This window comes from Dreissena polymorpha, chromosome 4 (genome assembly GCF_020536995.1).
Source record: "Dreissena polymorpha isolate Duluth1 chromosome 4, UMN_Dpol_1.0, whole genome shotgun sequence".
NCBI classification, from domain to species: domain Eukaryota; kingdom Metazoa; phylum Mollusca; class Bivalvia; order Myida; family Dreissenidae; genus Dreissena; species Dreissena polymorpha.
The window spans coordinates 76348363-76361503 of record NC_068358.1 but is presented as its reverse complement, the minus strand read 5'-3'; the positions used below and the strand labels follow the sequence as shown (position 1 = coordinate 76361503).

The 13141-nt window shown below is 39.4% G+C and overlaps 2 protein-coding genes across 2 annotated transcripts in view; one reads left to right on the top strand and one right to left on the bottom strand.

Annotated features, from left to right (window-relative positions):
* The window catches only part of LOC127878519 (chondroitin sulfate proteoglycan 4-like), a 79725-nt gene that overhangs the window by 6760 nt on the left and 59824 nt on the right, over window positions 1–13141 (bottom strand). The window contains 11 exon segments of the mRNA XM_052425052.1: window positions 1–2072; window positions 2307–2727; window positions 2729–3262; window positions 3264–4749; window positions 6385–6953; window positions 6955–7902; window positions 7904–7963; window positions 7965–8020; window positions 8052–8262; window positions 8264–8350; window positions 12669–12841. Coding sequence (XP_052281012.1) covers window positions 1–2072; window positions 2307–2727; window positions 2729–3262; window positions 3264–4749; window positions 6385–6953; window positions 6955–7902; window positions 7904–7963; window positions 7965–8020; window positions 8052–8262; window positions 8264–8350; window positions 12669–12841 — 6617 coding nt within the window.
* Window positions 1–13141, top strand: part of LOC127877450 (uncharacterized) — a 261450-nt gene that overhangs the window by 190261 nt on the left and 58048 nt on the right. The gene's annotated exons all lie outside the window — the stretch shown is intronic.

Genomic DNA, 13141 nt, shown 5'->3' with positions numbered 1-13141 from the left:
GACAACTACTATTAATGGAACTGAAACAGCTAGAATGATAACATGATCATGTTTCAGACGACTAGGTGCCAAAGTGTCATTGCCACTGGACATGTCCTCTGTGTCCTCCATATGGGGCACAGTGTTATAGGAGTCAGTTTTAACATCCTTGCCTGGAGAATTTGTCACTGGCACAATAGGTATACTCTCTGAAGGAACCAGACCAACATAGAAAACTCCAGTGGCTGGCTGAGCATCGAACGAGGTCAACACATATGTGAAATTATCTTGTACAAACTGCCTTGTATTGTGTATGTCACTTTTATAAAACACTTTCATGTACACCACATCCTCATGACTAAATACCTTTACAGCCTTGAAGGGTTTGCCTTCAACATAGCTTTCTGTATATAGCTGTCTTTTGGTGAGCGAAGTTTTGATAATTTGTCCGTGAAATGGCCCTGACTGTACTGTGAACACGGGGTCATCGCCAGTGCGTTCCGCTAAGACACTGGCATCGAGACTTAGCAGAGTGATGGCCACTCTCTCACCCTTGGGAGCTTCAAGAGCCCTCATCTTTACCAGAGGGGTGACCTGTATATGGGATACAACACCCTCGTAAAATGTCACCTTCGAGTACTGATCATGAATGTAAAGGAGCGAATACTCAAACAGATCTGACCCAAACTTCTTGTCAATCTGAAAGTAGGTCACACGATTTTCATCAACATCCGCCTGAGAAAAATTTTGTGAATTCTTTCCGTTGATGTATATTCTTCCATACCGTGGCTGTCTTGTAACAATATACACAACTTTGTCTCTTAGCCCATTGGTGGAAACATTACAATTATCCTGTAAAATTTTAACTGACGTATTTGACTGAACCAACTGGATGGTGTCATTATTGGTAATGTGAACAAATATACTTGACACGTTTATGGTAAAAGAGTCAATGAAAGGATCTCTGCCATCTGATACTCTGAAATAGAAAATGCCTGAACCCGAATGAAAATTATGCTTAAAAATAACTCTCCTTTTGTTCACATCCTGTTGGGTAAAAGATGTTATTTTTCTCTCCATGTTTTGAACATAAGCCACATATCCATTGTTAGCTTCGCTAAATATTTCATACACAAGATATTCAGGGGTAGTGTCGTTGTCAGTCACATAGAGCACAGACTGGTCTATAACTGCTGAAAATCCCTGGACAATATTCAAACTGGGACGACGAGTAACCAGTCTAAAGGTCTCATCATTGACAGGTTTCACAGTAACATTTAAAACCAGTCCAAACATGGTTTCCTGGTCACTAGAATGGGCTAATGTATCCTCCTCTATCCGAAGATGCAAGTTAAGAAAGAAAGCATCGGCTACCGTATCTGAATCATCATGCTTGTAGATGAGTTTGTGCGAATTTATATCCCACTGTCTAAACCTGGTGGTGTAGTTCAGTTTTGATCCGCTGTACAACAATTGCCCATGTTTTGGTCCTTCCTTTAATGAAAACCTCAGACTGGCGTGCTTTCCGAGTCTTTCCAGATTCCTTATGAATTCAGTGACATCTAAATTATTTTTCGCCACAATCATTTCACCGCCTTCATCTACCTTAATGGGGGATGTCTTTATGAGCTGATTTTTATTCTCAGCATTCAGGTTTCCATAGGACACATAGACATCCAATACAAGGTCCCGGAGTGGTTCAGCATACAGCGTGTTCACCTGAAACTCAATGCTGTCGTTCTGTGTCCAGCCCTGGAGGGAACCAGAGTGCTTGTAGTAGATCAGGGATGAGTTGATGTCCTTCTGCGTAAATGACTTCACTTTCACCTCCACACCCTCTTCCAGGCTGACCAAAGAACCATGTTTAGGCTCAGACACAATCATGTATATTATGGGCTTGGTCTGATTTGCGTCGTTGGTTGAAGTCATCAGCTGCTGTGCCGTGATTGGCTGTAGGGTGTTTGGGTAGGCGTGGAGTAACTCATGCACCTGACAGGTGAGAACAAGAGGCTTGGCAATGATCAAGAAATCTGACCTATTGCTTTTGTTTGGTCCATCACTCACTTCGAAGGTGAACTTCCCGTCATTTGACCCTGAAGTACACCAATAAACGTGTGTTATACATGCACAAACACATGATTCATTCTTATAATGACAATTTATAATATATTTGTCAATTTATATATTAAGAATCTAAAACACTACAAGTTTTAATTAATTTACCTATTTAGTAAACATACTACCGGGTACATCCAAATGTTAAAATAATGGATTAAATTTCTGCAATATTTGCTTATATCATTTTATAGAGTTTAGTGTACATATACCATTATGCACAAACACCAGTTGCCCATCGTCCACCCATGCCTGCCTAAAGCTAATCAGACCCTTGAACGTGTTGTTCAGTAAAGCAACATGGCCATTGGTTGGCTTGGAAATCAGGTACGTCAACTCAGCCGCCGAGTTATCTGCATCCAGCGCTAAAAGGTTCTGTGCAGTTATCTTAGTCATGGATCCACGCCATACTGTCAAACCAGTGTTCCTGACCACAATAGGGGCTTCGTCATTTATTCCCTCCACTGAAATGTACACTGTCTGCGTCTCACTTTCGTATGACTCCAGCCTTTCTTTAACACATACACTGAATTGGTCCATCTTATTTTCGCTGTTATCATGAACATAGCACACCTCTTGCCTGCTCAGCTGTGTAGCAGTAAATGAGGTCACAGCTTCACCTCTCCTAGTTGTCAGCCTCGATCCTCCCAAACGTTGGTGGATGTTTAACGGAAAAGACCAGACTCTGGTTCTGAGATAATTTTGTGTCCACAGTGATAATCTGTGTGGAAAGTGCTTTCTGGCCCCCTTCGATCACAGTGAAATTCTGTACCGACATTGACAGAGAATACGGCACAATATTAATCAGGAATTCCAGGCCTCTCAGTGCCTCAAGGCCGTTGGATACTTCAAACACAAACTGATCTGATGTTGCAGTCATAGTTTCTGGCTTATATTTCAAATTACCATTGTTAATATCTGCCTGAGTAAAGGTCATTTCACCATCTGCTGTAAGTTTTTCGTTTCCAACTAACAGACTGCCTTCTTTGGGTAAAACAAGAACTAAAAATTCCAAGTCTTGCTCTGAGCTGTCAGAGTGAGTTACCAAAAGGTGTCTTTTTTCTATCACTGTCATTTCTCTTCCAGCAAACACTTCCAAAACGTGATTATTTACCACCCTAGGTGGTATCTGAGACGATTCTAACAATATCTGAATGGAGAAGTTGCCAGTTGACTTGAATATCTTTAGCAATGAGAGTAAAAGCAAAATAATCCTCTTCATTAGATTTCCCCTTATGCTTATAAACTAAGTTTTGCATTTTCAAATTTTTGAAAATAAATTCATCCACTTTAACTCCATCCACTTCCAGAAAACCATTTCTTGGTCCCTCAAACAATACAAAATGAACTTCAGTGTCTGCGAGATTCATGTTAGTCTCGATGCTTAAGTTCCCAATAGTCACCTTTTCTCTTCGACCATTTCTAACTTTAATTCCAGTGTTTGTATCAATTTGTATAAAAGGTTCTCCGGCCTGTATTTGCATCATACAATTGGAATAAAACTGACCGTCTGTGACAGCAATGTCAGCTCTGCCAATATCTTCACCAGAATGTTTAAACATGATCTCATTGTTCACCAAGTCTACTTGTTTGAACTGATAGATCTGGGAGCCATTTCTTGCACTTATAAACTGACCGTTTGAGACCCTCCGTCTTGTGTACAAGAGTTCCCATGGATCATAATCTATATCAGGATCTATGAAAGCTAAGTCACGGATTGTCAACAGTTTTTGGCCATTTCTCTCCACTGTGAACACTTTGTCCACCTTTCTCTCTGGTGGGTTATCATTCCTCATCAGCATCTGGATATCAAAGGTTCCAGTGAACTCAGGAATGTTGCCATGAGATGGACTGGTTTTAGAAATATCCGGCACTGCAGTGAATGTGAATGAATCTGAACCATGTTCCGAGTCGTCGTGCTGGTAAACCAGTCTGGTGTCTCTAATGTCATCTGTGGTGAATTTGCCAACATCATGTGAAACAATGGCTGCCGACCTAGGATCTATTAGATGAAGCACACCATAGTGAGGCCGAGATATAACTGTGAATTCAAACACACGGAACTTGTCAGTTTGTAAATACAAATCATCCCTGTCAATGTATTTTCGACCTCCTTCGATGACATCCTTCAAACCATTGTTGACAAATGTAACATCATTTTTCTGGGGAACAAATTCAATCCACAAGCGCACATTTTTTGCAGATGTTCCAAGCGTGCTTACTCTCAAGTCCGTAAAATCCTTCACATTTTCATAAGCACTTGCCTTCAGATTGTAGTACACACTGCCACTGTTAATATCCTGCTGTGTGAATGACTCCCCGTATGACAGGGGTGTCAAGTTAGCAAAGTCCATATGTCTTGTAAACTGTTGTAAGTCCATCCTGTAAAAGTTGCCCATGCTCGGTGGTCGGGCCAGTTCATACTGGATATTTTCAGGGCGAAGCTGGGGATTGTTTGTGTAGGCTTTCAGGTTCTCATTGGACAAAGCTGCGTATGATTTGTGCATCAAGGACAATTGACGCTCCTCTACTCTCAGGTAAATCTGCTCAAAATGAATTCGGAAGAAGGAGAAAGGAGTTGTGTAGCTTTTTGCATTCACTGTAAACATGAACTCGTCCGATGTTCGTCCAACGGCATGGTCAAGAGCTCTGTACCTGAAATATGGCAACTAGATAAGTAGATTGATGCATTGCACTTTAACTGCAATAAAATGAGCCTCCTTGTGGAAAACGGGGCTTGATGCATGTGTGTAAAGTATTGTACCAAATTACAGGCTTGATGTATGTGTGTAAAGTATTGTACCAAATTACAGGCTTGATGCATGTGTGTAAAGTATTGTACCAAATTACAGGCTTGATATATGTGTGTAAAGTATTGTACCAAATTACAGGCTTGATGCATGTGTGTAAAGTATTGTACCAAATTACAGGCTTGATGCATGTGTGTAAAGTATTGTACCAAATTACAGGCTTGATGCATGTGTGTAAAGTATTGTACCAAATTACAGGCTTGATGCATGTGTGTAAAGTAGTGTACCAAATTACAGGCTTGATGCATGTGTCTAAAGTAATGTAGAAAATTACAGGCTTGATGCATGTGTGTAAAGTATTGTAGCAAATTACAGGCTTGATGCATGTGTCTAAAGTATTGTACCAAATTACAGGCTTGATGCATGTGTGTAAAGAATTGTACCAAATTACAGGCTTGATGCATGTGTGTAAAGTATTGTACCAAATTACAGGCTTGATGTATGTGTGTAAAGTATTGTACCAAATTACAGGCTTGATGCATGTGTGTAAAGTATTGTACCAAATTACAGGCTTGATGCATGTGTGTAAAGAATTGTACCAAATTACAGATTAGCCTGTGCAGGCCAATAAGGTACAGCAATTTCAGCTTTAAAGGTATTAGTGTATGCCAATCAGGGAAGACACTTTAAGCACATGCATTAAGCCCAGTTTTTCCAGAACAAGGCTCAAATAAGGATGAACCTAAAACCAAAAATCAGGTAAACTCCATCATGGAAGGAAATTGTGAAAAGAGCTTTCTCACAGACAAAACAGGAGTCCTCTGGTTAATGTTATCAGAGCATGAACAGGGGCCTATAGTCACCAACCCATTCTTAGACTTAGAACGATTAGACTTAGCACCAAAACAAACATGTCCAGCCTTTGATTATATGATGGCTACCATTGGTTATTATGTCCTTAACAGAATGTTCTACATGAAGAAAAATTTAGATCAAAGCAGTTAATGCCAATTTTGACAAAAAAATAAGCAAGTCTTGAATATTCCAATTTAAAGATTTTTCTTTATTCTTAGACTTGGTTTCCTAGTAGGCCCTCTATCCGCATACCGAGTTTTATCAAACTACATGTAGCTTAAGAACTTGTTTTATAAATTGAAGGAACTTGATTTTTTCAGACAGTGGTCACTTATTTCTGTCACCATGGCAAACTACCAAAGTAACCACAAATTTGTCTGATGAAAAAAAATAAAAAAATAGCGTGCAAACTCCCATTATTACCCTCTATCCAAATATCAATACAGAGTTTCACCAACCTAGCTTGTGTACTTTTCAAGTAATGGCAGGATCCAGTGGACTGATAACAATCCTTGCACAAATATATTTAGGGGAATAAACCTGATTTTTTAAAACATTTTAGAGATGTTCCAATAATTTTGCATGAAAACTGTGTGAACTAGAAATAAAACAATCCATGGAAAACATCGATACATTTGAGATCTGATCAATGCCAATATTGAAAAGGTACCAGTCCAGTACATACCTGATATGGCCATTGTCAATATGTCGCTGGGCAAATGTTCCGGTTTCCTGCCACTCGCCCTCCGCAAACTGTTGCTGCTTCTCAATGACACCGTACCTGGGTGGCTTCCGAACATCATACAGTATCTCCACCTCCTGGCTGGGTGCATTGCTCACCGTCGTCAGGTTCTCCCTTGTTATCAACGAGAATGAGTTATGTGGTAACAGAATGCCGGTGTTCTTCAACACGGTCAGATTCAGTGTAACCGTTTGAACATAGATGGTTACAGGGCTGCTGGAGGCTATGCCATCGGTTACGTTGAGGCTTATTTCAGCGTTTTCCGTCCCAATATGAAGGAACCAGATACGATGGTCGTTGATTTCCGCCTGCGTAAATGATGTAGTGGGTATTCCACTCTGGCCACTGCGTTCAAAATATCCTTGATTCCTACGCTGAGTTACACTGTACACAAGTTCGTTTGAAGGGTTATCGGAATCATCGGCATGTAAAAATTCTGGGCCTATGAGAACTTTAGTGTTCTCAATGATTTTTAGAACACCGTTGTTACCAAGGACAATAACTGGGGCATCATTGCGTAGGCTTGACATTCACTGGCAGAACAAAGTCATACTTCTGCTGCAGCCTCTCTGGAAAGTCGTCACTTGCTTTAGTGCTTATAACAAATTCCACTTCAATTAAAATTTCATCATAAACATGCTCAGATCCTGAATGCTTGTACTTCACCTTTTGACCAGTAATATCCAGGTAAGTAAACACATCACCATTTCTTCTTCGCCCAAGATCAACCTCAATTTCCCCAAATTTGGGCTTCTTAGCCACATAAAATATTATACCTGACTCCCTGATGCCATAGTTTTTATAATCATATACCATCTCGATATTGTCAGTTGTAAGGACAGTCTCTGCACCCTCATTCACAATCACAGGGTTCACAGCAAGGAGCTGGAACTCCTCACGGTTGGAATCAGAATGGGGAGTGAACTCTGCAGACGCTGACCCAGGGGGCTCAATCCCACAGCGGCCATTGTGACAATCATCGCTGCCGCCGCAATCAGTGCTGATGAGACGACTGGCGTAAATGTCCTGCAGAGAACATGCCCTTGAGTTGATGATCAACTTGTGCACACAGCCAATTACACTGCCTTTGATACTGTTGTTGGCCTGCAGAGATTCAAGGTCATCGTATCTGGCAACAGCTCTAGCACTTTGACTGAGGCCCCCAACGAAGACGGTTCCACCATAAATGGCACTGAGCTTTTCACTGAGCTGCTTCAAGTACTTCTCCCCATCAACAACTAGTTCTAGATATGTTGGTGACACACTGATGTCTATCTGATGCCAACAATTTTCTATCACTGTTTCTGATTTGAGACTCACCACAGTTTTGTTTCTTCCAACCGTTAACTTCAATTGATGATTTATCATTTCTAATGCTATGTAATGTTTTTCATTCGCAATATTCATATAACTGTACAAGAGTAATCCCTTTGGTGACTCTGTTTTCAATAAGAAGGACACATGTTCGTTCATTGGTGGGATGAATGTGTGAAAAAGAAACAAATGAAGTGTCAGATGTAAGCTGAGATAGGACTATCCCTAGGCGCATTAAATATCGGATCTATGTCCCAAGAAATTTCTCTCACATTATTTGGATCAGTTATTCCTTCTTCCCATTTCAACAAGGTCAAGGTCATTCAAAGTTAGAGTGCTGAATGTTCCGCGAAAGTGTTTCAATTCATGTTTAAATAACTCGTTTGCTTTTACATCCACTCCCCCCAGGTAGATCCCCATGTTCATGTTCAACTCCCTGTAGGTTCCAAGGATACGTTCACGCACTGTTGTGGAATCGTCCACCACCATGCTGATGACCTCAGACGATCCTTGTGACCTTGACTGTGTGCCACTGAAGGTCATCGTATCTGTGCCGTCCCAGGTCAAGAACTGTGTCCTCACTTCCAAAATTGACCTGGAATAAAATTTAAATCTTCTTATTACACCCTAGTTTTACATTCTTGTAACAAATGTAGAGAAGATCAAATCTTAGATTAGAGCTGTATCACACTAAGTTAAAAGGCACATAACTCTGGAATAATTGGATAACTGTACATGAAAATTGTGCCTTGCACATCTAACACTTCATGGTGATGACATATTTCAAGTTTTAATTTGATCACCAGAAAAATGTGAAAAAATGTGCACCACAAACTTAAAGCTTTTTTTGGCAACTCACTTTTTTGTTTAAAGGCACATAACATAGGATTCAAGGATCACTGAATGTAAATATCACTGCATTTGGAAATTGTTTTGCAAATCTTCACTTCATGGTGATGACGTACATCATGTTTGAATATACAGAGTGAAGCGCAAAAACCAAGTAATTTCAAGAATAATTGGCATTTATAAAATATCATTTTCAACTTAATTTCTTAATTTTCTTAATTAAAACACCCTGATACTGATTGGCAGACTGGCATAAACCCCTATGCAATAAGCATCCTACTCTGCATGTAAAATAACAGCTTAACATAATGGAAACTGCCAAGAAGAAGAAGCTAGGAACTAGTTTTGAATGACATTGTTTCAGGGGAATGTTTGACACGTGTATAATAAGCAAGGCTTTTTACTGCGTTCCTGCAATTGCCAGCAATTTGCAACTCTTACAACAGGCAATTATTGTGCAGACAGGTGTTATATGTCACAATGGTAATTGCCCCAAAATTGTTACTTAAGAGATCACTTGACTGATATATGATGCTTTTGTTATTCAGGTTACGAAATAACACTGTTTTACATTTCCCTTGACAGTTTATACACTTTTTTGCAATTTGAGGATGGAGGGTGATCACAAGAGATCCCCTAATGAGCTTTGTGCTCAAGTGAGCTAAACACGAAGGACACTCATTAGTCAATGAACAAGAGCACCGCATAACGGGTGACACGCTCAGCTACGGGTGCAGTTTTGAATAAATGAAAGCTTGTCAGATTTTAATTTTTTTTAGAGGTCACAGTGAAATTGAACTTTGACCTAGTGACCCCAAAATGAGTGTGGCGTATAGAACTCATCAAGGTGCATCTACATATGAAGTTTCAAAGTTGTAGGTGGAAGCACTTTGATTTTAGAGCCAATGTTAAGGTTTTAGCAAGACGCGGATGGCAGACGTCAAACGCCAGACAGCGGAGGATGAGCTGGCTATGACAATTCTGAGTTTTCTCCGAAAACACCGAGCTAAAAATTAACTACATGTATAACATTTGACTTAATATTTAAAGTAATTTACATCTTGAAATGCAGAAAAAATTGATAGCATGATCATCAATTGCTGGAGAATCATACAACTGACAACTTCCATGAGGCTGAGACAAATCAAACTTAAATGTTCAGTTTGCTGCATCCACTTTACAAATGAAAAGCAGATGTGCCCCATGTAACAGATGCCCCTAGGACAACTTTGGACACAGACCAATCCATAATAACATCATCTCGATGTATACTTACACATACAAAGTGGCTATAATGCTCGCAAAGTTTAATAAATCTTAAATTACTTTAAAAACCATCACATACACACAAAAGTATGTTATCTGTAAGCTGCAAAGCACTTATAGCTGAGTGCAGTTCACACAACTCAGGGATCCATTATATTTCAACAATGGGAAAACTGACAAAAGTTGAAGTGGAAAGTGATGCAGGGCCATGATTCCGCCAAAAAAGGTGGCAGCCAATATAACTTCTTTAAAGATCACCTCAACTTGTTGCTTCTGCAGCTGTTAATGTTTTCACCAAATTTCGGTAAGTATGTACATACAAACAAGCAGACCTCCCACTTTATGGGGATATAAAATGTAATGAAAGCATTTAACTGCACTTTGAATAGAAGGCTAATTGGATCTGTGTAAACTGTGTAGAACTCTTGTAACACATAACTGGGCTTGTAACATTTCTGATGTGTTGGATCTTTCTTGTCACCTTCAATAAATGCTAATCACACCTCTGAGTACGGTAATCTCCCTATACCTACAATACCTTGGCTGACTGCTACGAATGAACCACCCCTACAACGTCTGCAAATATAAGCATATTATAGAATCCATGTATACCCCTGTGGATTTGAATACAGGCTATGTAGATGCTTGCTTATCATTGCTTATCATTTCAACTTAGTTTACACAATGAATAATCATTTTCCTTGTATCTGAGAGCACAATTGAGCTTTATACCTTTCAATGTACCAGGGTATCCTTAGTATTTATACAACTTCCTCTGAACAGCTTATCAAGTGAATTAACCAGATAACCAGTAGTTATTTATAACAGGGATTGTGTTCATTTTCAGGCCACCATAGGCTTGAAGTTTTAAGAAATCCTGTAAAAATCACAGACTTAAGACGCAAACTAGGAAACGAGATAAATATATATCAGTGAGACATTTTGCATATTCTTTATTTTTTTAAATCAAACTTCAAGAAATCAACAAGAGCACCGCCTTGCGGGTGCAGACCGCTCATCTATTTTCTTTTTGGTGAAGGGACTCTCATTTTCAATGGGGGTATAGTGTGAGGGTGTGGTGGTCATTTGTGAGATGATCTTAAAAAAAAAAAAAAAAAAAAAAAAAAAAAAAAAGGGGGGTTGGGGGGGGGGCACGGGCGATGGTTTGGGTGGAGTCTATTGTGGTATGTCAGGTAAGAGTAGTTTTGTCAAAGTATCAATCAAATCTAATCATAAATAAAGAAGTTATGGCAATTTTAGAGAAATTTAATAATTTGACCTTGAGAGTCAAGGTCATTCAAAGGTCAAGGTAAAATTCAACTTGCCAGGTACAGTAACCTCATGATAGCATGAAAGTATTTGAAGTTTGAAAGCAATAGCCTTGATACTTAAGAAGTAAAGTGGATCGAAACACAAAATTTAACCATATATTCAAAGTTACTAAGTCAAAAAAGGGCCATAATTCCGTAAAAATGACATCCAGAGTTATGCAACTTGTCCTTTTACTGTACCCTTATGATAGTTTGCGAGTGTTCCAAGTATGAAAGCAATATCTATGATACTTTAGGGGTAAAGTGGACCAAAACACAAAACTTAACCAAACTTTCAAATTTCTAAGTATAAAGGGCCCATAATTCCGTCCAAATGCCAGTCAGAGTTACATAACTTTGCCTGCACAGTCCCCTTACGGTAGTTAGTAAGTGTTGCAAGTATGAAAGCAATAGCTTTGATACTTAAGGAATAAAATGGACCTTAACACAAAACTTAACCAAAATTTTCAATTTTCTAAGTATAAAAAGGGCACATAATTCTGTCAAAATGCATGCCAGAGTTATCTAACTTTGCCTGCCCAGTCCCCTCATGATAGTAAGTAAGTGTACCAAGTTTGAATGCAATAGCATTGATACTTTCTGAAAAAAAGTGGACCTAAACGCAAAACTTAACCAAAATTTTCAATTTTCTAAGTATAAAAAGGGCACATAATTCAGTCAAAATGCACGCCAGAGTTATCTAACTTTGCCTGCCCAGTCCCCTCATGATAGTAAGTAAGTGTACCAAGTTTGAATGCAATAGCATTGATACTTTCTGAGAAAAGTGGACCTAAACGCAAAACTTAACCGGACGCCGACGCCGACGCCGACGCCAAGGTGATGACAATAGCTCATAATTTTTTTTCAAAAAATAGATGAGCTAACAATGCTCACATGACTAATCACTTGCCACATTATTTCAGTGCCAATTATCTGTGACTCATGGAAACCAATGGCACTGTGACAATAGGATTGACTTGTCTCAACATGTAGGATTATATTCCAAAACTGGAATTAAAATAGGCATTTCATTAGAATAATTGATTTTTATCATTTATCACATGCCAGAAAAACATAAATTGGTCAGAGCCATTATTACATGTACCACTTTTATGAGATCATGTACACTAAAAATACTCTTTCCGACCTACTGATGGACTAGCTAAATGCTTTATATCCTTCGCCATGTTAAGCCTTATTGGGGAGGCATACAAATTAGCCTTGCTCTTGGAAATGTGCTTTAATGCATGTGCTTAAAGTGTAGTCCCAGATAAGCCTGTGCAGTCTATATGGGCCAATCAGGGAGCACCCTTTCGGATTTTTTGGATTTTTTTCATTTAAAGGTGGCCTCTTCTATATGAAAATCCAGTATAGGCAGAAAGTGTTGTCCCTGATAAGCATGTGCAGACTGCACAGGCTAATCTGGAGTGACACTTTACACATGTGCATTAAGCCCTGTTTTCCCAGAATGAGGCTCATATTTGCTACCTTCAGTTGTACAGTCCCAGCATGCAGCTGTAGGAGCAGGAAGTCTCGTGAGGATCCCGCCAGCAACAGGAGCACACCGTACGGTCGGGAGGCTTTAAATCGCAGCTCAATATCGGTCTGTCGTAGGTCGGCATTGTAGGGGATGTGGACATAGCTCTCACCGTAGAAGGACACTGAAATGAGAAAAACAATGTGTCATGGCATTAATTAACCCATTTATGCCTAGTGGACTCTCACCTATCGTTCTAAATTGGATCTATTTATTTCCAAAATTAGGGATGTCTTAAGTATATTTATTTCTATATATAGAATATTTCTTACAGAATTCTTTTTAAGCAAACAGCCCTGACTCTGATGAGACGCCGCATCATGCAGCGTCTCATCTGGGTCTATGCTGTTTGCCAAGGCCTTTTTTCTAGACCCTAGGCATAAATGGGTTAATGTGTTTCCTGTTACACCATAGAAGAAAGCTG